General features: G+C 46.9%; 2 protein-coding genes across 5 annotated transcripts in view; one reads left to right on the top strand and one right to left on the bottom strand.

The window, feature by feature from the left end:
• Nucleotides 1-13,308, top strand: part of SHMT1 (serine hydroxymethyltransferase 1) — a 22,566-nt gene extending 9,258 nt beyond the window's left edge. For all 3 annotated transcript variants that reach the window (XM_016145187.2, XM_016145189.2, XM_016145188.2), the window contains 9 exons: nt 888-1,003; nt 1,379-1,539; nt 4,756-4,837; nt 5,300-5,512; nt 6,822-6,938; nt 8,799-8,921; nt 11,174-11,290; nt 11,857-11,967; nt 12,279-13,308. In XM_016145187.2, the coding sequence (XP_016000673.1) occupies nt 888-1,003; nt 1,379-1,539; nt 4,756-4,837; nt 5,300-5,512; nt 6,822-6,938; nt 8,799-8,921; nt 11,174-11,290; nt 11,857-11,967; nt 12,279-12,451 (1,213 nt within the window). In that variant the 3' untranslated portion in view covers nt 12,452-13,308. The remainder of the gene's footprint in view (nt 1-887; nt 1,004-1,378; nt 1,540-4,755; nt 4,838-5,299; nt 5,513-6,821; nt 6,939-8,798; nt 8,922-11,173; nt 11,291-11,856; nt 11,968-12,278) is intronic.
• On the bottom strand, nt 13,276-26,592 carry SMCR8 (SMCR8-C9orf72 complex subunit). Of its 2 annotated transcripts, none has more exons than XM_016145186.2 (2): nt 23,674-26,561; nt 13,276-18,568 (listed from the first exon to the last, which is right to left on the bottom strand). In XM_016145186.2, exons 1-2 carry the CDS (start codon nt 26,025-26,027, stop codon nt 18,115-18,117), a joined length of 2,808 nt encoding a protein of 935 aa, XP_016000672.2. In that variant the 5' UTR covers nt 26,028-26,561; the 3' UTR covers nt 13,276-18,114. The 2 variants fall into 2 exon arrangements, with proteins under 2 accessions (XP_016000672.2, XP_036079546.1); XM_036223653.1 differs by having other exon boundaries at nt 18,178-18,563; nt 23,674-26,592.

Here is a 26,592-nt window from a genome sequence, read left to right as displayed (position 1 = left end):
AATCCTGTGACATGCTACAAGGATGAACCTTGAGGACATTATGCCAAATGAAATAAACCAGGCACAAAAAGACAAATACCACATGATTCCAATTATGTGAAGTATCTGGAATAGTCAGATCATAGAAATGGCAAGTAGAATGATGGTTACTAGAGACTAGGGAGAGAGAGAAATGGAAAGTTATTTGATCGGTCTAGAATTTCAGTTTTGCAAGATGAAAAAATTCTAGAGGTCTGTTGCACAACAATGAATGAGGTACTTAGCACTACCGAAATGTAGGCTTTAAAATTGTTAAGGTGGCAAATTTTATGTTGTGTGTTTTTACTATAATCAGAATGTACATACATTTAATTTAAAATTTTTAAAGCTTTTTGTGACCATAAGACTTAAGTATTAAATACTTCTTCTGGATTGAGTTATAATTAGTTTATTACAGATAAAAAATCAAATATATGATAAATTTTGACATGTAATTATTAAACGAAAAGTAAAATTTTATTAGAAATATGAAAAAAATCAATAACACTCCACCTCTTCCTCCCCCAGCCCCTGGTAACCACCATTCCACACTCTGTCTCTATGAATCCAACTATTCTTGGTACCTCATAGAAGGAGAACCATACAGTTGTAACTGGCTTATTTCACTTAGCATGATGCTAATGTCCTCAAGGTTCATCCATGTAGTTTACATCAGAATTTCTTTATAGAGAGGAGATACTTGCTCAATGTGACACAGCTTGGCACTAATGGAAGATGAGTCAAGGGTTCTCACCAGGTCTCCATTTTTGTTCTTCTGTCCCACACTTGAGCTTCTTTGTTTGGCCTCTGTATTAAGCACAAAGGTTCAGTGCCAGAATGGGCCTAAGTCTTCTGCTTTCCTCACACAGGTATTATGGTGGGACTGAATTTATCGATGAGCTGGAGATCCTCTGTCAGAAGCGAGCGCTGCAGGTCTATGACCTGGACCCCCAGTGCTGGGGGGTCAACGTCCAGCCCTATTCAGGTAATTATCACATCTAGACAGTTCTGAAACCAGACTCCTGGGGCATCTGACATTCACAGAGAGCAGTCCTAGGACTGCCCAATAATGAAGGTTAAAAATAAGCTAAGCCCCTCCTGGGTATGTGCATCTTTTTCCGTCGCCCTTGACTCCCAGTTGTGCTTGCCTCTCCTGGGCAGTACCCTATCTCTGAATGTCCCCTTTCCCTTACTTTCAGGGGGATTGATACAGGGGATTCTCGGGGCTCAGGAAATGTGTAATGGCAACCAGGCCAGTTCTGGCTACTTCTGGTTTGATGGCCTAGTGTCCAAGCTTGGGGTCCTGATTGATGCCTCATGGATAGAAACAATTGTACCTCCTCTGGTCTGTCCATTCCAGGTTCCCCTGCCAACTTCGCAATATACACTGCCTTGGTAGAACCCCATGGGCGCATCATGGGCCTGGATCTGCCTGATGGAGGCCACTTGACCCATGGGTTTATGACAGACAAGAAGAAAATCTCTGCTACTTCCATCTTCTTTGAATCTATGCCCTATAAGGTAAGAATTCCTCTCCGTAGCTCTGTAGTCCATCTCCTCAGAAAGCCTTCAGAGTTTGCACCTACAGAAATAAGTTTTGTTCATGTGGCACTCCAAGAAGTCCCCTCCTCTCCCTACTTGTCATTTCCCTTCCCTGGGGGACTCCTTGGGCATACAGGGAAGGCTGGGGACAGTTGGGATGGAGACCAAGGGGCTAAGCTGAGGCATTGGGAGATGGGCAGGGGAGACAACTGCCCAGGAGGTTTCAGCTGCAGCAGGTTGCTGGCTGATCCAGACCTGGGATGGCACCTCCCAGTAACTAGATCCACTACAGTCAGACCCCTACTGACAGCATCGCATCTCTGGCTCCAACACCACTGCCAGGAGACCCACCATCAGCACCCAGTCAGCTTTCCACAGTCCAGTCAGAGCCAGGCCACATGCCCAGTCACGAGACTGGCATGTATTTATGTGGGGACTCTTGTCATTATAAACAATTCAGTCAAGAAAATGCATGTGAGATTCATGGTCTCATGGGCATAGTGACTTATCTATAAAGATGGTGAGAGGAGTAGGTAGAAAAAAGGTAACTTGTGTACTTGTTCATGGTGCCATCTGTACATGTGTTGATTCTGCCTTGTGTCCAGAAACCATCTCCTTGTGTTTATTGTCAAGTGGGCTGTTCCTCATTAGTTTCATTTGTCTTACCAGGAGTAAAGACAGTCATATATCATTATGTTTAGTTGAATATCAGACACATAATTTTATCATTTTAAGAAAATCAAGCCAGTGCTCTCTCTTAGCATTCTATAGTCATTGTTGCATATCATTGAACGTTTGCGGTTTTTCTTAATAGCCTTTGTCTCAGTTCTAGTAATTGCACATATGCTTTTTGTGTGCATGTGACAGCTCAATTCTTTTCATGCCAAGCCTTTGTGTTTCCAGTCACAATTATTCTCATTGGCCAATGCTGACCTTGAAAATGGATTTTGAAACATGACAATAGTAATACAATGTTATTTCTCTGCACTTAGAACATAGTTTCTCTCACCATGGAAAGAATGGTGGCAGAGTAATCACTGACTTGTTTTCTGACCTTAGATAAGGGCTTGGGGAGCCTCAAGCTTTTTAGCTCAATGTCTACTGTCACCGAAGAGTCTTCCAGGCATTAACAAGCCCTGGGCTCCACCTGATATCCCCCCAGCCACCCTTGTCTTTGACAGGCACTGTGCAGGCTGCAGCCCCATTGATGCAGTGGAGAGGCCCACCCAGTGGTAGGCCTGAGGGGGCGTGGCATGGTGGGGACTGAGACTGCGGCCAGCTTGGACAGCAGAAGACACAGCTCACTTGTTGGAGTGGCTTGTGTGAGCAACAGCTTGGTGGGCAGGGGAGTAAGACACAGAGCTAATTGGCCTCCAGCAGCCGCCACCACAACCCTTCCTCTACCCACTGGGCTGTCGGCCTGCCCAGCCTTTTGGGCCCCTCCCCTCATTGGGACTTCTTTCACCCTCTGGGCAGCCACCCCAGGCAGTGCCAGACATTTCATCTCTCTGTGGAGAAACAGCAACATGAACTCACTCCCCCTCCTCTTTTGTGACTAAGGATTCCCTCTCGCTGCTGTTCCTAAACTACTAGCGGGAGGCTCCATCCTTCCTGTCCAAGGCCTCTGTACTGCCCTGCCCCCAGCACACTTTGTTGCAAATGCCTGTGAATTCTTTTAGGAGCTGTTTTATTGTCTCATTTTCAAGATTAAAAAAGAAAAACCTTTTAAAAATCCCACAGGTTTCAAAAGCAAAATTTAGAGTAGCAACAGATTATTTTGGGTGACTATGTCTTTAAACATTTTTTAAGAATTATGTTTGTTTATTTACTGGAGATCAGCTATTGATTTTTCATCAAGACAGCAGATTCTTTGCTGAGTTCAGATGACTGAGAAAGCATCAGCTACACCCTTAAAACCCAAAACAAAACCACAAATCGTCCTTCAGCCTACCTTTCTGGATGACATCTAGGTTCCCATAGCTTGAAATCTTTTTGTTTTTGTTATTGTTTTTTGAAGGGGTAACCACCTAATTCAAAACCCTTTCCTCAGAGGGCAGGGGTGGGGGGCAGGGGCTTTAGCACAGGAAGTTCTCACCACTTCCTCCCTAGAGGGCTCCCATATCCTACACCCCTGCAGTAATCACCTGTAATTATTTTTACTTCTCCTTATCAGAAATGTTTTAACATAGCTTTAGTAAACTAAACTTACTAAAAAATGTATAGCCAAAAAAAAAAAAAAAAGTTGTTTTACGTTTCACATTGTTCCAGACGACAGTCTGTCCAGAATTGATTTATGTGGGTGAGGTAGGCATCCAGATAATGTATTTTTTCATGTAGATATCCAGTTGACCCCATACCATTTATTGGAAGACCATAGTTTCTCTGAAGTGCCACCCATTGCTGTCATTGATCAGATGACCATCTGTCACAAAGAGTTCTATTTCAGCTTGTCTTTCCACAAGCACATACTGCCTTAGTGTAACTTTTTAAGTGTTTTTAGGTCTTATACATCTTTTGTTAAAGATTTATGGCTTTGAAACTAATAATTATTAAAATTTCATTTTCTAGTTTTTGCTGTTTAAATATACAAACATAATTGATTTGGGGTTTTTGGCCTTACATCCAATGATCTTGCTAAATTCAGTTGCTAATTTTAATAGCTTGCCTCTAGAGTCTTAGATTTTCTAGGTATATAATCGTGATGTCTCTGAGTAATGTCTGCTTTTTTATGTTTTCTTTATTTCTTTTTCTGGCCTCATTGTACTTGGACTAGAAAGTGGTATTGGCAGGCACTTTCTCTCACTTCTGAAGGTAACTGTGTGTTATAGTACCTGCATGGTATGGTGCATGTCTGTCACTCCTATTTAATTCTGCAGTGGCCTTTTGATTTCTTTTCATCCTGGGAGAGCCCTAGGAGCAGGGGCTTACTTTTCCCCCTGGTACCCTTGAGGGCATCGCGAGTCATTGAGTGATACTTGGTTATCTACACCACTTGTGCAGGCCAAATACTCTGATACGCCACCTCGCCACCAAGTCCTGGCCTAGGATATCTTTTCTGTTTTCATGGTGGAGTGACGCAAATAGCTTTGGGTAGGTAGAAGAAGTCATCTTATCCTTGACAGCTGGCTCAAGTTTGGATGGGAGGGTAGGCTGGAGGGGGCAGCCTGAGCCTGCTTTCTCCATAACATTCCACAGGTGAACCCAGACACTGGCTACATCAACTATGACCAACTGGAGGAAAATGCCCGCCTCTTCCACCCGAAGCTGATTATCGCAGGTGATGAGTTGGGTAGAAAGCACTGTATTAGCAGATTCCAGGCCTCTTACCGAGTGACGTTCCCTACCTTGTCCTTGCTCACAGCTAGTTTCTGCCTTGGATAGCTGAGTTGCTTTAGTCTAAGTATATTCTTTCAGGACAAACGTCTGTGTTTGCCACCATTAGTACTAGGTAAAATAAGATCTGAGGCTGTTCTGAGAAGCATCTAGGAATGTTAATCTTTTACTAATTGGGGGTGGTAATTATAGCTGAGGGCCACCCCAACCACCATGACATTGAAGAGGCAGAAACCAGAGTGGTTACCTTTGACACAAAGATGTTTTTTGAGAACATTCTTCATTCCTGTCCTCAGATTTTAGAGGGAGAAATCTCCAAGCTTTCAAATACGCATATCCAGAGACCACTTTGCAGTTGACTCTCAGCTGGCCATGGATATGTATGGTGTTGCCTTTGCCATTTTAGGAACCAGCTGCTACTCCCGAAACCTAGACTACGCTCGATTGCGGAAGATTGCCGATGACAATGGGGCATATCTCATGGCGGACATGGCACACATCAGCGGGCTGGTGGCGGCTGGTGTGGTGCCATCCCCCTTCGAACACTGCCACGTGGTGTCTACTACCACCCACAAAACTCTGAGAGGCTGCCGAGCCGGCATGATCTTCTACAGGAAAGGTGTGCTTTTGAGCATGGGGTACAGGCAGGGTGCTGGGTAATCCTTTCTCCTCTAGGCATTCACATGCTTTTTTGGAAGCTGGGGAAAACTCTGACCTGGGATCCCTTGAAGATATTAGGATCCCTTAAAGAGCTACTTAAGAGGAGACAATGACAGGCTTTATAGAAGAGATCTAGAAAGAAACCCTGAGCATAGCTATCCAGGTCCTGGGAAAGGGAGAAGAGTATTATGCTAGATGCCAATATCCTTTGGCTCAACTACTTCTCCTCATGAGGCAGGTGTCGGAGTGAAAGAATGACTCACCAGAGACTACGTGGAGGCCTCATGGTACAGCATTATTTTGATGAACTTACTGTAGTCTAGCATGTTTCTCCAAGAGAAAGACTCGCAGTAATCAAACCATAAGATACTAATGTATAAATTCTAGCACGTTTTGTCATTTTAGTAAGGAATTTCTCTTTCCAGTACTGGATATGCTTACAGCCTATATGTAGGCACTCCCCTTATTTGGGGATTCATATACCTGAGAAAGCCAGAGTAGTAATCAGGCCATCATTCAGCCTACAGTGGGACCTTGTGCATGAACCTGGCATCAGCAGAGAAACCAGCCCTCTGGTGACTGGATTTCTCTTTACCTCCGAATTAGGGGCTTCTCACCCAGCCTCTGGCCAGGATGGACACACCCATATGCTCACTTGAAGCCACCAAACTCTTCTGAGGTCCTTCTTTAGTTGTGTTGAGGTTTCTGAGGCAGGTAGCCATTCCCACTTACCTGGAAGGCGTTTGTTTTTCCCACTGTATGTTGGTGTAATTTCTTTGACCCAGCCATCCCTTCAGACTGTTGTTGTGAGAATTAAATGAGTTAATTTAGGTAAAGTGCTTAGAGCAGTTCTGGCCCACAAGCTCTTTAGAGATGGTTGTTATTATTACTGACTATTAACTTTTTCTCCAAAAGGAACTTTATTCTGTATTTCTAGCCACATGAGTCATGTCTCCCTGTCATCTTGGAAGACTGACTACTCTCTGATACTTTTTTGGGGAAATATGCCCAAGGCATATTCTTTGTTACATTCTCAACGGAGGGAAATTTTCATCCTTTTATTTCATCTGTGAAAGGGCAGTCTACCCGCCCTGGAAGCAACCACCCTCTCTGCCTCGCAGCATTTCATATCAGGTCTTGCCTCCAGGAGTAGAGGCCAGGCTTGTGCTTAGCATCCCCATAGCCAGTCTGGGTTTGAATCCAGGCAGGGAGAAAACGGGGGGGACAGACAATCTGACGTTCCCATTCTGATGCTTTTCTTTGTTCAGGAGTATGCAGCTTGGATCCCAAAACTGGCAGAGAGATTCTGTACAACCTGGAGTCACTCATCAACTCTGCTGTGTTCCCAGGCCTGCAGGGAGGTCCCCACAACCATGCCATTGCTGGTAAAATATCACCAAACCCTGAGCCTTTGGAGAGTGTACCTTCACCCCTGATGGTTCCCAAGCAGTCATTCTGGGGGTTCTCCTGCTTTTGCTCATCCCATGACCCCTAACTCCCATCTCACCTGTCCACCAAAACGTATGCCAAGACTTCCACACTGGGGAGAAAATAGAGGAATATCTCTGTCTAGGAGATGCTAGCAATGAAGACAAGGAAAACAGTGGTGATTGGTGTAAGGTAGGGACAAGAGGGAGTGGTGGCCAATCCACATGTGTGTCCACCCCTAGGCAAAACTGAGAGTCAGGTCTGGTTCTATGTGTAGCCCTCTTTAAGAACCAACAGAAAAGGAATTTGACAACTAGAAGAAGGCATAGCAAAAATGAATGGCCTTTCTCCTGAGGTCCTCACCTCTGTGGGGTAAAGGCACCTGTGTCTGATCCTTGTGCTGTTGACCTTGGGGCTGCAACAGTAGCTCCTGGGTCTATCTGATTCTCTGATCCCCCAGCAAGCAGTCATTGACTTATTCCCTCTCTTTTTGTACAAGTGGCTTAGAAAATTTGTGATGATCTCAGGGTTATTCCACTGTCTCCCTTGGATCAAAGCAGCAGACATAAGAGCCCAGGATGAAGGAGTAACTTCTTCATTAAGGGAAGCACGAGTGTTTCCAAAGAGGAGAGTAGAGGAAGCAAGCAGTGAATGGGGAATTTAGGCACGTGGGTGTTGGGCGGGGCTGGATGTCCATGGGGGTGTTTTCATGTTCCCCCTTTGTATCTGCAAGCTCAGGATCCACAGTTTCTTCAACCCTCAGATGATGGGATTGCCCAGCCTCTAGCCACTCTGGGCCTTTTCCAGTCATTTCCACACACACTGATTGGAGGCTTCTGTACTAGGACTAAGGCACATACATTTTGCATTCTCCTTCATTTTCTGTCTCCTTCATTTTCCATGCCCTGTCATTAGCCCTCAGAATTGAACACAAGGTACCAGATAAATCTGGATGTGCAGGGTAGAACAGCCTGTACCTCTTACCTGGACCCTAAGCTGAAAGATCTGCATAACTTGACATCAAAACATCAGCTTTTACGGTAGCTCAATAATTATTTTCACATATTGAGCTTAGAAAGGACTGTAAAATCTATCTTGTTTAAGAGCAGCTTTCCTCTGGTGATCTTGTTAGCACGACACTTCCATGCCTAGAGAAAGGCTACCTCAAAAGCACTCGCTCAACTTGAAAACTCATATCCAAAAATATGTTTACACACCAATGTTCATAGCAGCATTATTCACAGTGGCCAAGACATGGAAGCAACCAAAGTGTCCTACAATAGATGATTGGCTAAAGAAGCTGTGGTACATGTATACAATGGAATATTACTCAGCCATAAGAAGAGATGAAATACTGCCATTTGCAGCAACATGGATGGACTTTGAAATAACCATGCTAAGTGAAATAAGCCAGACAGAAAAAGTTGAAAATCACATGACATCACTTATAAGTGGGATATAAACCTAAAAGCAACAAATGAACAGGACAAACAAATAGACTCATGGACATGAACTATAGACTAGTGGTTACCAGAGGGAAGTGAAGAGATAGGGAAAAAAAATTTTAAATCATTTCTTCAATTAAAATAATTGATTAGTTAAAAAATTAAAAAATAAATTTTAAAAAAAGCATTTACTCAAAGAAGAGGTCTGGAGGTTTAGCCAGGTAATAGTATGTCATTTTTTGAGGAAAATATAATCCACCCCATTCACTGACACTGAGAGGCAAGCCGGAGTGGGGACAAGGAGTGTTTTTGACTCTCAATCTGTCTTTTGATCCTGTCCTTTCTTCCTGACCCATTATCTCTTCCTGCCAGGGGTTGCTGTGGCGCTGAAACAAGCTATGACTCCGGAATTCAGAGTTTATCAGCACCAGGTGGTGGCCAACTGCAGGGTTCTGGCTGAGACCTTGATGGAGCTGGGCTACAAAGTAGTAACAGGTACCATCAAAAACTTGGGCAACACCCACCAACACCAGGATGCAACCCTGCTCCTGACGGTTGCACTAAGCCTCACATCCCGGTTCATCCAATCAGGCCGTGGCTGTAGGGTCGTGGCCCCGGCACTGCAGCTACAGCTGCAGCTGAGGTATAATCAGGACCACCTCCAGAGAGCTGGTGTGGCTGTCATGGTCTCCCCCTTTCCTTACTTGATGACAGCTGCCTCCTCAGTTGAGCCAGAGATGATGGTAATAATAGCTGCTCTTTGTCACCTGGCAGGGGAGGCCTCAAGTTCTCAGAACAGCTTTCTGAAAGGAGTACCCGAGTCTCACCTGAGAGAGGTTAGATACCAGTGGTCACACAGCTGGTGGGTAGCAGAGCCAAGACTTGAAACAAACCTTGTGAGTGGGCAGGACCTCAGGGCTTTCTCTACAGCAATGCTGTGCACTGTCCTGCAAGAGTGTCTCCACTCACCTTGAGGGTCAAAGCGCAATAGGCTGTCCTGCTGGGAGCTCATGAGAGTTTGCTATGTCAGCATTTGCTTTAATATGAAGATCGTGGCACTGAGTGACCCTGACTGAGATGGACTTTCCAGGTGTGGGCCCCATTCAGAAGTGCCATCGACCTCAGTCACTTCAGGCTCACATAGTTAGCAAAATTTTTCTGGCAGAGAGTATACTTTGTTATCTCAAGGAAGAGGAGCTTTACTCTTCTGCTCATATGGCTGCCATCTGTGCTAGCAGTTGATGGTCCAGGAAGATAGGTCCAGTCCCTTGTAGGCACAGGTGCCCACTCCTTGCCTACTGCCCTTTAACAGGGGTTATAGGCCCGGCCCTAGTCTGAGGAGTGAGCTCCCCACCAAACCTTATGAGTGGTAGAGCCGGGGCAAATATCATTTTCTCAGAGAAAAGGTAGCACCTCTTCTGTTTTCTTTTACTTTCTCTCTTTACTTTCTTCTTAATCCTCCACAAAAAGCCCCAGAAATCTCAGTCTGGACTGTGACCTTCAAGGTCCCTTGGATCACTGTTTCTCAGACTTGGGTGTGCATATGAATCCCTGGGCACCCTGTTAAATGCAGGCCTGGGGTGAGGACTGCCTTTCTAACCAGCTCCCAGGTAATGCTGGCCTAGGAACCGACTTGGCACTACAAAGATTTAGGCCAAACTCCCTTTGGCTGCAGGCGTCCCCCAGCAGCCCTGTCGGCCAAGCTGCTGTGAGCCTCCCAGTGAATCTTCCCCACCTTCCTGAGCTTCCAGGCCTGTCCCTACATCTTGTTAATTCTGCTCTGAGGACACGGTACAGGCAGCTGAAACAGATAGTGATGACCGTAATCACAGCCAGCATTTGTGTGGTGGTGGTAGCCAAGCACTATATACAGTTTCTTATTCAAACCTCACAAGGGCCTCGTATATGGTTGGTCTCATTTTACAAATGGGCATCTGAGGTTCCAAAATTTTGAGCTGCCTGATTAAAGCCGCACAGCTAGTAAATGAGAGACTGTGGAGACTGACTTAAAAGCTCAGGCTCTGGGGTCCAGAGCTAAGTGTTGACTTAGTTTACCTGTATCTGGAGTTATTACTTTTGCCCAGGTCAATGACCTGGGATTAATGAGAGCTCAAAGTGGAAAGATAAAGTACTTTGAAGACTCCTCAGTGGTCTTGGGCCAGTTCCAAAAAATTCTTAGAGCCTTGATATCCTCATCTGCTTTGATAATATTGCCACTCTCACAGCATTAGGGATAAAGTATATGACAGGCTAGTAGTGTCTGGTGTCTAATATGTGTTCAGCGAAAGTAGTAATTACCCATGGTTGCCATAAACGGAACCATTACCTGCTACTCTGATGTTGCCTCAGCCTTGAAGATTAATTTCAGAGATGCATAGGAACTTCCTAGTGGTATGTCAGAGAAAACAGAAGCCATGAATGGCACTGAGCAAGCTGTCGCTCCCCAGACAAGCTTCCAGGCCCTTTACTGGCACCTGGGATGCTGGGTCATTGCAGTCTAGCCATTTTCCCTTCAGCCTCAGCCCCTCTCTGCATCATCGGGCTCCCATTACTCTGACCTTTCTGTCAAACTTTTAGGCCCTGGGGCATCTTTTCTTTAAAGATGACTAAAGACTTCCAGGACACACCTTCCTGACTTCATCTGGTTTAGCCCCCTTCCTCCCCCATCCTCATTTCTTAGGAAGAAATTCCTTTGCTTGACATGGTATCAGCCTTTTACATACTTACATGTCCAACTCGGTTTCCAGGTGGTTCTGACAACCATTTGATCCTTGTGGATCTCCGTTCCAAAGGCACGGATGGCGGCAGGGCTGAGAAGGTGCTAGAAGCCTGTTCTATTGCCTGCAACAAGAACACCTGCCCAGGTGAGAATCCTTCTTAGTCTCCTCTTCCACACCTCTCCTGTCTGCGCTATGGCCAGTTATAGCCGATGATCATTGGCTCTGGGGACAGACCTCAGATGATTTAGGGGGATAGGTACATCATGCTGGATGGCAGGTAAGTTATGGCTCTCTCCTTGCCCTCCTTCTGACAGGCTCTAACCCTGCCAAGGACAAGGGGACTGAGGTGGGGTGCTTAAAGGTGAGAAGGCATTTGGGTGAGGGAGGCAGGGCCCTCTGGAAAATAGGCTAGGTTTCTCAGTGAGTTTAGTAAGATATAGGGACATACCTCAGACCCAGACAGATGCTGGCCTCATTTTATGGAGCAAAGGCCATGTCACAGAAGGTGACTTTCTTACTATTTAAAGTACAGTAGTCAAAATGTGCTCCCAGCCTGTGTCTTTGCTCCCACCTCTACTGTGGACATCAGCTGTACTCTTCTCTCTAGATTGAGCTGGCATCTATTCTTTTTGCCCAAATGTCCCTTTTAATGCACACTGGTCAGTGGTAAGTTGGGTAAAGCCCAAGTACAGAGCCTCTTTATGTTGAAGGTGACAGAAGTGCATTGCGACCCAGCGGGCTGCGCCTGGGGACCCCAGCACTGACATCCCGAGGACTTCTGGAAAAAGAGTTCCAAAAAGTAGCCCATTTTATTCACAGAGGTAAGGATATAGGTTGGAAGTTTGCCACATCATATTGTGTGTATGGAGTCTGTGAGTGGTTGAGACCCACCTACTGAAGGACATTTCTCTGTCAAGGCTGAATGCTGGAGACAGCAGAAACCACTTAGCAAACCATCTGGTCTGAGAGGTTTGTAAGATTGTCCTGTACGAGGAAGGGTGCATACAAGGATCACTTATGTGGTAAACATCAATACTTACGGCTGTCTCACCTCCAGTTGCTGGGGCATTTGGGCAGTTGGGCCTTGGGTGTGTCTTGCAGGCTAGAGGACTCATTTGTCTCTACCACACAGGGATAGAACTGACTCTGCAGATTCAGAGCGACGTTGGTGTCAAGGCCACCCTGAAGGAGTTCAAGGAGAAACTAGCAGGGGACGAGAAGCACCGTAGGGCCATCAGAGCTCTCAGGGAGGAGGTGGAGAGCTTCGCGTCTCTTTTCCCCCTGCCTGGACTGCCCGACTTTTAGAGGAGCCACCAGGAGCCACCAGGCTGCACCTATCCCAGTGCCGGAGTGTTGGGACTGCGCAGGAATGGGACTGCCCAGGAATGCTTGCCCAAGGACTGAGAGAGAGAGAGAGAGAGAGAGAGAGAGAAAGAGAGAAAGAGAGAGAGAGAGAAGCACTGCCCCCATGGGACCCCCATGTGTTGTCTGAGGGGTTCTTTTAAGACTTTGCCCATGTTATCTTCACAAATCAAAATCTGTTTAATAAGGCCCACTGTTAGTAATTCTGGGACAAGTTATTAAGAAGTTTAAATCGGAACCTCACTTTCTCAGAACTACAAAAATAGTTATTCTGGAGAAAAGAAATACTATTTAGCCTTAATTCATTTAGACACTGGGGTAGGACTGATGTATCGGAAAGATTCCAATAATTTTACTCACCTTTCTCTTAAGAGTTACTGGGCTTCTTCCAACTCACTGCAGCAGATAAGAAACACCCACATTCATAGCTTGTGAAAGCTTCCTGTTATTAGTATTTTGTTACCCAGTGGGACATCAAAGGAGAAATGAATTACGACATTACAAATGAAGACAGAAATTCCTCCTGAAGCTTCTGCTATGTGCTTTCAATTAGAAGTCTAAGTCAGAGAAGTCTTTAGAAGGTGCCAGTTTGTGGGTCTCACTGTTAGCAGCTTAGCGCACCATGAAAATGGTCTCCTTCAACCTCCACCCCTGAAAAAGTGGGAGAGCTTGGGGTACCTAGTCCTGTCCTAATGTCAGCATCAGCCTGGGGCTTTCCTGCCCTGTGTGAGAGAACCAACTCCCTCCTGTAATCAGGAAACCAAATGTCACCTTCCAAAAGAAACTTTATTTTTCACAAAGCTGAAGTGCAAAACAAATTACCATTTTTAATAATAAGCACAATCAGAGTTTAACACAGACTGTCTACAAGAATTATAGCTTTAAAAAATACAACTAATTTTTATATTTCAAAAATATCTCAACTCAAATAAATTAGTTTCTTAAAAAGTACACTTTTCATACTATTTGTTTGGCATTTACTCTGGTTGAACTGTGCAGCCATACCTACAAGCTGCTCTCGCATGTGTCTGGCATATTCTTGCCCTTGCCACCGTGATGATGATTGCAGCTCACATGGTGGTCAGATTCACATTCACACGTACAGAGGAATGAACATGCAGTAATAAAATACTTCTCAAAAAATAATAAATATGACTTCCTCACAGACTATGCTTTTCACTGCAACCTTAAAGGTGGCATTTCTCTTAACCCAACCTCTGTAGCCAGCCAGTGTCAGGCAGTCGGTGGGTGAGGCACCCTGTGGTCCTGCCTGGAAGGTGCCCCTGTGGCCTAGGGTCCAGCATGTTGTTGGCATTTACTCCAGCACAGTAGGGACAGCTGCTGCAGTCTCTCTGGGGTGTGAGTGACATGCCAGTACCCACATCTCTGTCTCAGTTTGGGAGCTGTTATGGTGCCAAAACAGCCTTATCCTCAGGGGCTTGATTCTTTCCCAGCTGAACACATGAACATTTCCAAGATTCGCTGTGTAGCCTCCGTGTTGGAGCTGAAAAATCACTCCCAGGAAGCCAGGGCCCTATAATTGCAGCTTAGTTCACTGAAAAATGCTTGTTCATCCTTCCCTGACTCCTGCTTCCTCCTCCTCGTGGCCATAAGAAACCTTAATAGATAAGGCCAAGTTAGGTCAGTGTTCCATGGGGAAAGGACTCAGGAAAACTTGGTGTGCTCAAACCTTATCAGCTGAGACTGGTTTTGCTTTCAACCAGAAGTAGAAAATTTGATGCTTCTTCCTTTTTGCAGTCTGTTAACACCATATCTCTTTTAAAGATTCCAGTTTTATCCCTATGACAGTATTGGAGAAAAGCCAGAAATCTGGCTGGTTTGATTCAAAGCACGAACCAAGGCACTTGCTTCTGAGTTCTCCAGGGAGATGGGGAGTAAAATCTGATTGCTGGCTTGGGGAATCAGTGTTTTGAAGGCTATCCACACATACCCATAGATCCCTACCAGTTGAGTGCTACCACCTGTGCAAAGATGACATGGCAACATCAGGTCACATGTATACAACACTGACAGAAGTGTGCATGCAAGATCTTTAAGACTACTCTTAGCCTCCAGACATGTCACTGAAACACAGAAGCCCTGGCATTTGGGGTAGAATATATTGGCTTTCCTTGGATTTTGAAATGGGATTTGTTGTTTACTTAGGGTTGAAGTATACCATATTTTTCATATAGTAACTGATTTGAAATGAAGTAAAAGCTACATAGAAAATGACAGCTGAGTTACCATGGCCCATTTCCAAATTTTGGTGCAATGTGTGTAATTTCAGCCATTGCAGTCAATTGTGGAAAAGTCACAACTTCTAAAATCAACGTTTTCATTAAAGGAGCAAGGAAACAGTGAAGTGTGAAGGCAGCAGCTCAGGCTTGAGTGTCCCAAGTGCCACAGGTACTATAAAAAGCTTCAGCTGATCTCTAAAACGGAGCTTCTGGAGATCACTACTGCATAATTGCTAGCCTAATCAGATTTTTCTTAACTTGGACTGCTTTAAAAAAAAAAAAAGAAGAAGGAGGAGGGAGGGGGCAGGTAATTGGAAGTAAAACTGAAACAATCCTCAAAATTTCAGTGCCTAGGCCTTTAAAGTGATAGAACTGAAGAAATAAGAGGTGCTGATGTCCTTTATTTTCTGGGAAGTGTTTTTAAATGTTTTAACAACACTTATTGACCTATTACTAGAGAAAAACCTCAAATGAAAATTCTTGAAGAGATTAGTCCCATTGCATCGGGCTCCCCACCATTAAGATTTATAGATGCATCTTCTAGGAGGTTCCAATTCTCCAAGTGGAGTAGGGCTACGGAGGGACAGCTTCAGTCTCAACTGCCTCTGCCCAAACTGCCTCAGTCCAAATACCACTTCAAGATCCCTTTGAAAAGAAACGTACTTGGCTTTAAGCAATCCTTTGAAACTGCCACACCAAAAATTAGATTTTAGCCAAACTTTAAATCCTGGAGTTCACTCACTGGTCAGTGAAGCCAACTTGCCTTCCTCATGAAGAAACAACTCCAGTGAGATGCTCCCCATTTGCTCTTTCTGTAGCTGACCGTGCACGAGTCTGTTCTGTTCACATCCAACTGGTCTCACCTTAGAATCCTCAGGGCCTTCAGAATCATCCTTGAGGCAGAGCTGAGCAAACACCTTTCAAAGCAAAGGTCTATCGTAGTGTGTTGCTTGTATGTCTAGAAGGCCAAGTCCAACTGAACTGCTTGTATCAGTTTCCAAGATGAGAACAGTGTTACCTGCAGAGTCTATGTCAGTGTGAAACACAAGAACAAGTAGCTATGGTGGTGCCAATGATCACTTTCTATCTTGTCACTGGGACCCCAAAGACTTTTACTCCCTTGGAAACAAAGTGTCATAAGCTCATGTCCCTGGAGGCCTAAGTAGACAACAGTTAGCTACCCAGTTAGAAAACAAAGCATCTTGTACAAGACCAGAAAGGGGAGATGGTAACACAAGGTGAGCTCACAGAGAAAAACAAGCTTCCTATTCAGCTTCCCCCACTGGCAAACACACTTCACATTTCAAAGGTGCCAAGATGTTCCTGGAGACTTGACTGAGTGAGTATATGCAATATATACAAGAAAAAGTGATGACATGTAAGCAGCACCATCTGCCATAAAAGGTTCTTGGTCACAGCCTGAGAAGCAAAATCACATACATGAAGATAGCCACACAAGGCTTTCTTCTTTACTGGAGGAAATCCCTGCCATGAGAGGAATGGGGACCTTGACCAGAAGCTGATGGGTGGCAGCCAACAGGCTATATTCTTGCAGAGGACCTGGGCAAAGAAGGGACCACAGGAGTGTTGTGACACAAACCCTCCTTAGTCACCAGGGGTCTCTGCCTCTCCTCTGACTTCAACAATGTGCCTCAAACTGATGGGTACACCAGTTCTCAATAGCAGGATGCCAAATACACAGAACACAGCCCCAAGAGATATGCATACATGTGCTCAAGAGTACCACTCGTGGCTGGCTCAGATCTGTTTTATCACAATTTTCTGGGAACAAATTAAAAAATAATACTAAGAGTTCTCCCTACTTAGTGGGAAAAACAGCTTAAAAAAAAAACTATTAAACGTTCAAGGTTGCAAGAAACCATCTACATACCAGTGGCAATTGTGTAAGAAGCCTCAGAGAGATCATGGTGGGTGAACCAGAGAGCATCTTCTGAAAAAGTTGGGGGACTCATGTAAGGGCAGAAGAGAGCTGTGGTGATGTGAGTCGACTAAGGGGTACTCAGTGGGGGTGGGAGTAAGCTGTGATGAAGTGAGCATATTAGGGGGCTTCATGAGGGTGGGAGTGAGCTGCCTTGAGGTGAGCACACTTGGGGTTACTCACATAAGGGTGGAAGTGAGCTGTAGTGAGGTGAGTATACTTGGGGGATTCTGTGGGGACTGGAGTGAGCTGCCGTTAGGTGTGCATACTCTAGGCCTGCACAGCCTCCCAAAGCAGATCTATAAAGACGGCCACACAAGAAAACGTTCCTCTTTCCTGAAGAAAATCCCTGCCATGAGTTATCACCAGCTGGATTGCCCATCCAGACCAGCCAGCTGAACAGAACTCTACTGTCACAGTGTCCATGAGACCCCACCAGAGGTAGTGAAGTGGTTGCAAATGTTTGCTTTGGGTGAGAGAGTCGACTATGGTGTGATCGCTACCAAGTTCCAACATATAGCTGCAGATCTTCCTCAAGAGGACAATGCTAACTCACCCTGGCCAGAATGGCTGGTAGACCAGGCCCCAGAAAGCTGCTGGCTCTTCATCACTTGCACAGTGGTGATGGCCTCATGGCACCTTGGCTCTGCCTGTCTCCTGGGCTGTCTACCTCTGAAAGCATTCTCATTGACAACTGAGGACTAGTGAGTACTCCAGCCACTTCTGCTGACCTGTGGGTTCCAATTTCCAAGGCCCATCCATTGGTACTTCTGTGCCTGGTGAGGAAGTATGTATAGGCACAGGATGCTGGCTCACTCTCCTTTGAGCATTTTTGCATTTTCCACCATCCAGCTGGGGCAGCGCTTTCTCCCCTCCACCTCACTCATTCAGGGGCCTCCCTTGGGATGATGGGCTCCAGGCCATTCAGCTGGGATCTGAATGAGGCAATGGATGTTCTATCATCTTGTTTTCCACCAAGTCATTCTAGTTAACAGGCTGCTTCACTTGATTTTGCCGCTCAAGTTTTCAGCAGAGCTGAATGTGGTCACCATGTCCTTCCCATTAGGGCTTCACCTTCCGGCCCATCATCCCGCCCTCCGGCCCATCATGCCACCCCATTGAGGCTTTCCTCTGCTATGGCCACCAGCCCTAATGAGGCCCCTACCGATCCTGGGGCCACTTCACCAGGGAGACAAAGGAGATGTTACTGTCTTTCCAGATGCCTTCAGAGAGCCAGGCTCCCCCCTCTGCTCAAGTCCAATTTGCAAGCTGCCTAGAACCACCTGGGAACCACAGTTGCCATCTTGCTTCATTCCCACCTATGACACCAGAAGTCTACACAGCTCAGAGAACTGCTTGGTCATGCCAATACTTTCCTTCCCCGTGCCCTGAGTCACAGGTCTTGGTCACAGTGGCTGGGCCTGACCTCATATTTTGTATAAAAAACTAGGGACATAGTCAAACCTGAGCATGGGGTGGCTGGTCCCAGGAGACTCCTGCATATAGTACAGCTTCAGCAGCTCAGCCAGGTACTGGACCACCTTGACATCTTCATTCACTAGACCCAGATTCAACTTCAAGAAGCTTGCCTGCCGGCTGGCAACCAACTCTTCCGTCTCCTTGTCATGGGCAGGCAGGTGCAGGTGGTGGCAGAAGGTATAGAGGAAGGCCTTGGAACACAGCTGGGTGAGCATGCTCTGGATGTGCAAGTAGTAGGTGCTGCCCCGTTTGATTTGAGTACGATGGTCTGCCAGCCGGGGCACGAGTGTGCCTCTGTAGAGAGGGCAGCGCAGAGTTTTGTTGTCCAGGTCCAGGATGCTCGTGTAGCGGCTGTAGCGGCTCAGAGCGTGAAGTGTGCCAGCACTGGCAGGGGACACTACTCTGCAACACACAGGTCAAGGTTAGTAAGGGCAAGGGCCAGGAAGATGAAGGCAGATGCATGGGTGTGGGGCCTCCTGTATCTAAGCAAGCTCCCACTGGCCAACACTTACTGGCTTATTCTAGAAGGCAATTCTGGTCATCATGATCTTCAAAGAGTTCCTTACCACCCTCATAACCAAGTTCAAGTGCCTTCGCATGGCCCACAAGGCCCTGTATAACCTTGCTTCCTGCTGACCTCTGAGGCCTCATCTGTTACTTCCCCAGTGACCCTCCCTTGTAGCCATGCCGAGCTTTTGGTGGAGCCTCAAAATAATGGGCATATTTTTTTTTGTACTTGGCTTATGCCAGCTGAAACCTTTTACAGACCTTCCCTCTTCCTCTCCTTTCTCATTATGTGACCTTCATCAAGTTCCTTAAACTTTCTGAGCCTCATCTGTAAGACAGAGATAATAGGTCCTACCTACCTCATGGGGTCATTGTGGAGACAAAATGAGTTGTGTTCAAAAGAGGACCTGGCCTTTAGTATCACCAGCCTGGCACTGACCAGTGTGGTGACAGCAACCTGTCTTCTTGTCTTGCCCACTGTAGTTTCTGATGTGGCCTCCTGCCCCTGCTCCCTAGCATATCAGAGGCAGACACATAAGGTCTGCTCAGTGAGGGAAGGAAGTCAGAGTGATCCGTTTTAGTAAGCAACCACTTAAAACCCTCCTCTCTATCAGTTTTCCCAAAGGAGCCAGGATTACTCTGCGGAGTCAGGCAAATGGCTGGCTGACCAGAGATTTCAGACTGACATACCTCTACAATTTAGGGCTTGTGTAAGACCTAAAGTGGTATGTAAAAAGGACTGACAGTCATTTGGGACCAAGATAATCTCATATTTTTTCTTTCCTAAATATTGTTATTTTGTGTAGTTAATCATTTACTGAGCATCTACTATATTCCCACAGTGACCCAGGGACTGAGCAGGCAAGGAAGAATGAGCCTGGTGTGTCTGGGAAGAAAAAACATGCACACAAGTGAAGAGGAATGTGGTCTTCGTCTCCATAGGAGGGGCCTGGGGCCAGAAAGTCCCGGAGGAGTGGCCTCGGAGCCGGGCCTTGAAAGAAAGGTGGGCCCTGGGAATTGTAGAAGACATCCATACCTCCCCCAAGGGGCCTGGGCCACATCCAAATACCTCCTTGAGCTTGGCACATCCAGCCCACCTGGGTGCCACTGCAGCAGCACAATCAAGGCTTTACTTCATCTTCCTGCCACCTGTCCAACTGTAGTAACACACTAGTCTCACACTGGCCTCTCCCAGGGCAGCTCTGACAACCCTATCAACTCCTACCTATGGCTGCACCACTTCTTTGAGAAGATGATGCTCCTTCTAACTTTTCTTCCATTTCTGGTTCCCTCAAAGCTCCTCATCAGGAGGCCAGATGACATGGGAAGAGGCAAGCCCCAGGCCTGTCCCTTGGCTGCACAGCACAGGCACCCAAGAGCCTCACATTTCACCTCCCATACCTATTTAGATTCATTATAGCCCATCCCAAAGTTAGGATATCGACCAACTCCTCCGTACAGATAAGGACACTGAAGCTCTGAGAGGAGACAAGGCTGTCCAAGGTCACCTAGCTAGTAAGTGGCTGAGCTAGGACTCAACCCAGGGCCTCTGACCCACATTAGCACATTTCCCACCAGAATTGAGTTGTTTGCAAACAGTCCAGGGCTTATTACTGCTGCTTAGTAAGCAATAAAATAATCCCTGGTTTTGACTTAAAATGATGGGAGACTGACTTGATTGTTTATCCATCTCTTGTACCCGTTTTGTAGGCAGAGGGCCTACTTTAGTGGGAAAAAAAATCAAGAGGCAACAAAACTGGCAGTTCTAGGGTAGGAGTCCATAAAAACAGTTCATTATGTGAGTTGGTTTCAGTCAAAACAACTGAGAATGGGACTCTGCAGAGTCAACAATTCTGATTCCAGATTGACCTACTACATGAGACCAAGCCCCTCTACAGCTGAGCACCCATGAACAGGAAGTTCATGACCACAGGAAGGCACCTCTTTTATTCACAACTTTTAATGCTGAATCTCAGAAGGGCCTCAATCTGCTCCCTACTTCAATGCTGAGTCTGGGGGCGAGGGGGGGGGGCGGTGACTCAGCATCTATCCACAGCTCTGAGCATTTCTAAGGGCTGTATACATATCCTAGATGTGCCTGCTTCCAGCTCTGTATGAGGGCTACTATAAAGCCCCATTCAGACAGGTTCAACAAGCTTTGTTGAGTGAGTGAAGGAGATGAATGGTCCAAATTGACACAGCCAGTAGTGTTAACACCAGGACCTCAATTCAGAATACCCAATGCCTTCCTCTTAACGACTCCATGGGTTTTCATCCCATGAAACCTTTACATCTTGCCTACCGTTCACCTCCCAGGATTTTTTTTCAGGTGAACTGAAGCAAATTCAGTCTCCACTCCACTTCTAGACCTTCACTCAGTTGACCCTCCAGTGACAGGTTCCTTAGGGAATATAGCCTCCAATCCTTATCTACCATTCCTCACATGCCTGAGCAGGACTCCCTGGAGGCGATGTTCCCAATTCCTAGCAGGTCCAAGCAGAAGAGCTTCAAGGGAGAAGTAATTATTCACTTCTCACTTGGGATTCTTGGAAAGATCTCAACTATCACTTCTGACAGGCCTCTCGCCTTTATAGAGGGCTGCTTTGAGGCTCTGAAGTCTGCAGTGAGGGCCACCCTGGCCTGCCCTCCTTGCAGTCTGTCTGTGCCCCTGCTAGAATATCAGAGGAGTGCTCACACTGATCAGGCAATGATCATATGTGATAGGCCCTCTGACCTCTGCTATCATGAGGCAGGTCTTGTAGCTCCCTCTGCAGGTGGAAACAACCTCAGAGAAGTCAAGCTGACTGACAGTGGTGACAGCTGAAGTTAGAACTGACCACGAAGGCCATGTTCACCCTGTCATGGGATGCAACATGGCTGCTGACTCACCTGAAAATTCTGGCACTGGGCACAGTGTCTGGCACACAGCCCTCAATAAATATTTGGCAAATGATCAGTGATCCAGCCCTCTTATTTTCTCAGGATAAACAAAGCCTCAAATGGAGGAGTGATTTGCCCAAGTGCCTAGTGTGGATGGACAGTGATAGGGACTTAGACCACCTCGCACCTCCTCTTCCACACCAGGGTGCCAAATATACTGTCCACCTGCTAGCTCTCCTCTCCTGTACCCATAGAGATATTATAGTTGACCAGGATTTCCAGCGCACCCCAAACTAAGCCTCAGAATCATTCTCAACACAGCACTCCAGTCAAATGCCCAGTGGAGTAGAGTTGGCATAAGGGATAAACTCTTTTGCCATTCTGGCACATTCTAAGGAGGGAAGTTCAGGGAAAACCTCTGAAAAGGGCAAGACCATCCTGAGCCTGTTCCTCGATAAACCAGGTATCAACAGATTAATGTGTTAATGGGGTGAGGGGATTGAGCTGGAGAAGGTATATGTGTGTGTGTAAGGGATACTAACCCATCATTCCACCAAGAACAGTAGCAAAACCCAATCCCCGAAAAGCCCTTCCCTTCCTGGGACGGCATGGTTAAACCTGAGCAGAGCAGAGGGTAAGGAGCCCAGGAGGAAGGACAAAGCCTGGAAGAGCACTCAGAGCAGCCATCTCATCTACTGAGCCCCAGATTCAGCATCTGTAAGCAAGGACTTGGCAGTTTCCTACAATGCCCAAGGAATGAGCTTGTCCAGGCGTCTCAGGCATGTCACAACAAGTCTCTATGTTGTCACTCAACCCCAAGGGCAAGCCCTCCAGATCACTCAAACCAAAGACTCCAAACCTCCCATCTTTCCCCTCCATCCCATCCATCCATCACTAAATTACTCCCTTTGTTTTCTTAGAACACACAAAGCACCCACTGTTGGAACTCTCATCTTGCTGGCAAGGCTCTGGTCACCTGTCTGCCTTATTTCCTAAACTACAAATTCTTCCAGTGCAGTGGCCTTGCTCAGGTACCTCCAGCTGGTACTCCAGCACTGCCAGCATGGCATGGAGGTGGTATTTGCTTAAATTCCACCACCACAACCCTGGGGAAAGCCTAATGAAGCAAGGGTTAGAGTAAGTCCAGGTGATTTCTGTAAGGGGTGAACATAAGGAGACTTGGGATGGTTACCTCATTGGTATCAAGGAATCATATAAAGGAGAAATCGGAAAATTAGAATGGTGGCTGACTGCACTGTGGAAGAAATTCCTTTTGCCCTCCTATGTGGTATGGGAAGCACAGACTGTCTTGTATCAGCAGGGACTCAGACGATCACCTTTGTCAAAGTGGTGTGCAGAGAAGGGAATGAGGAAACTTAACACAGTGCATATGCTAAGGGAAAGAGTCCCTTGACCCAGAAAACTTGTCAAGCAGTATTTGGAAAAACAAAAGGAATCTACTAAAGCACAAGTGAGTAACATGGGGAAATGAAATAGAAAACATTCCAAGAAAGAGGGAGAAGAAACTGGCTTTTGCATTTCCTTATTAGGACAGCCTTCAAGGGCAAACGGGACAGTGGAGTGAAAGCCACTGGAGCCCTCTGATGTTCCTCTCACTAGTGATGGCTTCCCTCTCCTATTACCACCACAGCCCTTTCTTAGAAGCAGATCTCTCCTCAGTCATTTACACCATAGTGTGAATCTGAGAGTCAGCAAGGTCCTGAGATCTGTAAGTCCAGTCTTTCCCAAATCTTGCCGTATAACAAATAAAGTCCATGTCTTACCCCAGGCTAACCGAATCGGAATCTCTGGAGGTGGGGCCCAGGAATTGAGATTTTTAAAATTCTCTCAAATAATTCTGACACAACAAGGTACAGATTAGGGTTAGCAACTACTTAGGAACTACAACCCCCTCGTGTGCTAAATAAGGAAACAGAAGGCCAGTGAAGGGGAACAAGTTGCCAAAAGTAACAGGGAGTTGGTGCTGGGCCCAGTCTGAAAGCCATGCCTTCTGATTCTGGGTCCACCACAACAATTTGTTAACCTCACCCAGAGGTTTGTACATTTGAAGCCCCATCTCTAACCAGACAGGCCCTTCCCCACCATCTGTAACCAATTACCTCTGCAGGCCAATGAGCTTCCACTTCTGAAAATCCATAATGTGCAAAGGGGAGGAGACCCAGTGCTTCACGGGTTTGGCACAGCGACTGTAGTTGGGGACGAAGATGGACAATGCTGTCACAAGCTTCCTGACTATGGTCTCATCCTCCCCCAGAACCACAAGTGTCCTCCCGCTGAGCAGGGAATAGATGGCTGGGTGGGCAAAAGGGTACTGGCGGATGAATTTTAAGGCATTCTGGCCAGCCCTCTTTTTATGCCTCTCGGAAGAGGGGCCAGCAGGATAAGCAGAAGGAGTCCTGTCTGAGCTGGTGGAGGCCACACTGCCCACAAAGCTGGTGGTGTCTGAGTAGTTGTCCAGACTGGTCTTACTGACATCCCGGCTAGCCAGCAGGTGCCTAGGGTCCAGCTCATAAACAGGAAAACCTTCGGAAATGTTGTCTCGGGAAGGGTTGACGTTTTCTACTGCAAAATCCACATGGAACTCCTGCTCCTTCTGCCTGTAGCGCTGCGGGGGGACGCTCACTACTGCATCCTCGTCAGTGTGTGGGTGGACTGGACTGGAGAGCGGCATCCGCAGACTGTCATTCTCCTTCCCAATGCAGCAGGAGTCTGTCTGTGATAAGGTGTTTTCTAAGCTGCCCTCTTCTGCTTCACCTAGCTCTGGTGGGCTGATGCTTGCTTGAAAGTGAATGGCTCCCTCACTATCATCTGCATATGATTCTTCTTCATTAATGGCACTTGGGTAGCTGGCCTTAAAGTCATCAGGGATGAGTGCTTCAGAGGGGCAGGTGCTGAGGACTTCAATACTGTCCTCGCTGATGGTCCTGTGGCTGACCGCTTTGCTCCGGACCACCTGGGGGCTCAATGACACCGTGAGGCTGGCCTGGCTATCAGACTTAGACAGCACAGAGGTGGACTTTTCTGTGCCTAGAACTTCAATGCTTTCACCACTGCTGATACTCCCCTTCATATCCATATCTAGGTAGTCCAAATTTTCCTGGGGGTCGAAACTGCTCAATTCTGTCACCTCCACTTCCTTGTACTCCTCATCTCCAAGTTCCTGATCCATCTTGATAAGCACAGACTCCACACTGGACTTGTAAGAGCCAACGCTAATTAACACTTGAGGGATCGGACATTCTTCTAGAGACCTGGAAGGTGGCCTGTGTTGACTGGGCTTAGGACATACACTTTCTTGTTTTTCTACCACACTGTCATCGACCTCCACAAAGTCTTCAAAGAGAAAGTTTGTTATGTGCTGTTGCTTCAGTAGTGCTCTGTCAATCTGGCTGGTAAGGAGATAACACAGGTCCCCTCTGAACATGTGCTCAATGTGGCTGAGCTGAGCCAGGGTCTGGGTGAAATACTCAGTGTCACAGAGCTCTTCCAAGGTCTTCAACTTCTTGTCAAAACACTTGGTGGACTTTGCTTTGATGAGTTTTGGGGTGTAGGTGGGTCTGCAGGTGTAAAGGTCTGTGTTGGTATATTCATCAGGGTTAGAGGTAGTGGCTGCCTGGTCAGGCTGATCCTGGGTGTGCTCCATCTCCCCAGAACACAAATCGAACCCCTTCAACTTCCGGTAAGGGTATGAGCGGATCTGCTTCAGCAGGTCTTGGTGTTCAATGATGGATTTCTCTACACTAGCCAGTTCATTGGCTTTCTCAATTGCCTGAGATGAGTAAAAGCCTTTGTCATTGGCTTTCTTCTGGATCTCTGTTTCAGTGTGCAGCACTGTCCTGGTGTAATCCAAGTCTTTCAGTTTTTTTTCAAGTTCTCCAGCAAAGGCCTTCCTGTTGCCTGTCTTCAAGCACTCAGAAGCTTTGGAAAACTCAGCTGAAAGCTCCTGGAACTGCTGCATAATTTTGTGCTGGTCGGCTGAGATATAAGCCATGCAAAATGGCCTCACGAAGCCACGGGCCTCCAGGTCGTACAGGGTAAGGTGATGCACATATGCAAAGGCTCCCTCCTTCGAATCTCCCAGCACCACCTTGGAGTCCTCCACGAAGTTCAGCTTGGGGTAAGCAGAACCAGGGGGATGGCCCACGAAGGAAGCCTGGTAATCCACAGACATGATCCGCAAGGAGAAATAATTGAGATCAAAAGTACCGAAAACTTTGGTGTCATTGGGGATAGTCAGCAAGGGCTGCGGTCCCACTTGCTCTGAGAACTCGGAAATAAGGATGAAGTCTCGAGAGAACTTGGCTCCAGACAGTTTGGACCACGGGTTAGCTCCTTGGCTTGCAAAGGGGAAGAGTGGCACCGAGTACTCCTCTGGCAGGGCCGGCTCATTGTAAGGCTCCTCCTCGTACTCATCCTCTTTGGTGAAGGCCACCACGTCAGGGGCGCTAATCATATTTACAGATATATGGAGAGAACATTTGAGAGGAAATGGCAAAGAATTGTGGTGTAATCGCGGAGGGGAAGCCAGGCCTCCGGAAGAGGAAGCAAACTCCTTGCAGTCTTCTTTGCGCTGTCAGGGGTAGAAGGCTGCCTCTCACAATCCAGAGAACTCGAACTCCTGCAGCCTCTCAAAGGTGTAGCTCTGCCAAGATCCTCGGAGGCCTCATGAACTCCGCAGGTCCAGAAGATCCGGGAGGCTGGATGCCTTCCTCCTCCTCCTCCTCCTCCTCCTCCGGCGAGCGCTGCCGACGCAGAAGACTGCAGCGAGGTCACCGGGACTCCCCTGAACCCACCGTGACAGCAACAGCCCCGTTCCTGAACCGATGCCTAACACCAGGCTACGGGCCGCTGCAGGGATCGGCCAAGCATTGCCGCCCCTACGACCCGAGGGCAGAAACCGTCGCGACTCCTTGGACGCCGCAAACAGGGGGAGCTACGGTGGCACCGCCATCTTGGTATCACATGACTCGCGGTGTCGGCGCCGCGTGACGCGAAAGCGTCTGCGTAGACTTCCCAGC

Source organism: Rousettus aegyptiacus, unplaced genomic scaffold (genome assembly GCF_014176215.1).
Source record: "Rousettus aegyptiacus isolate mRouAeg1 unplaced genomic scaffold, mRouAeg1.p scaffold_m13_p_6, whole genome shotgun sequence".
In the NCBI taxonomy this organism is placed as follows: Eukaryota; Metazoa; Chordata; class Mammalia; order Chiroptera; family Pteropodidae; genus Rousettus; species Rousettus aegyptiacus.
This window is presented reverse-complemented; position numbering and strand designations above follow the sequence as displayed.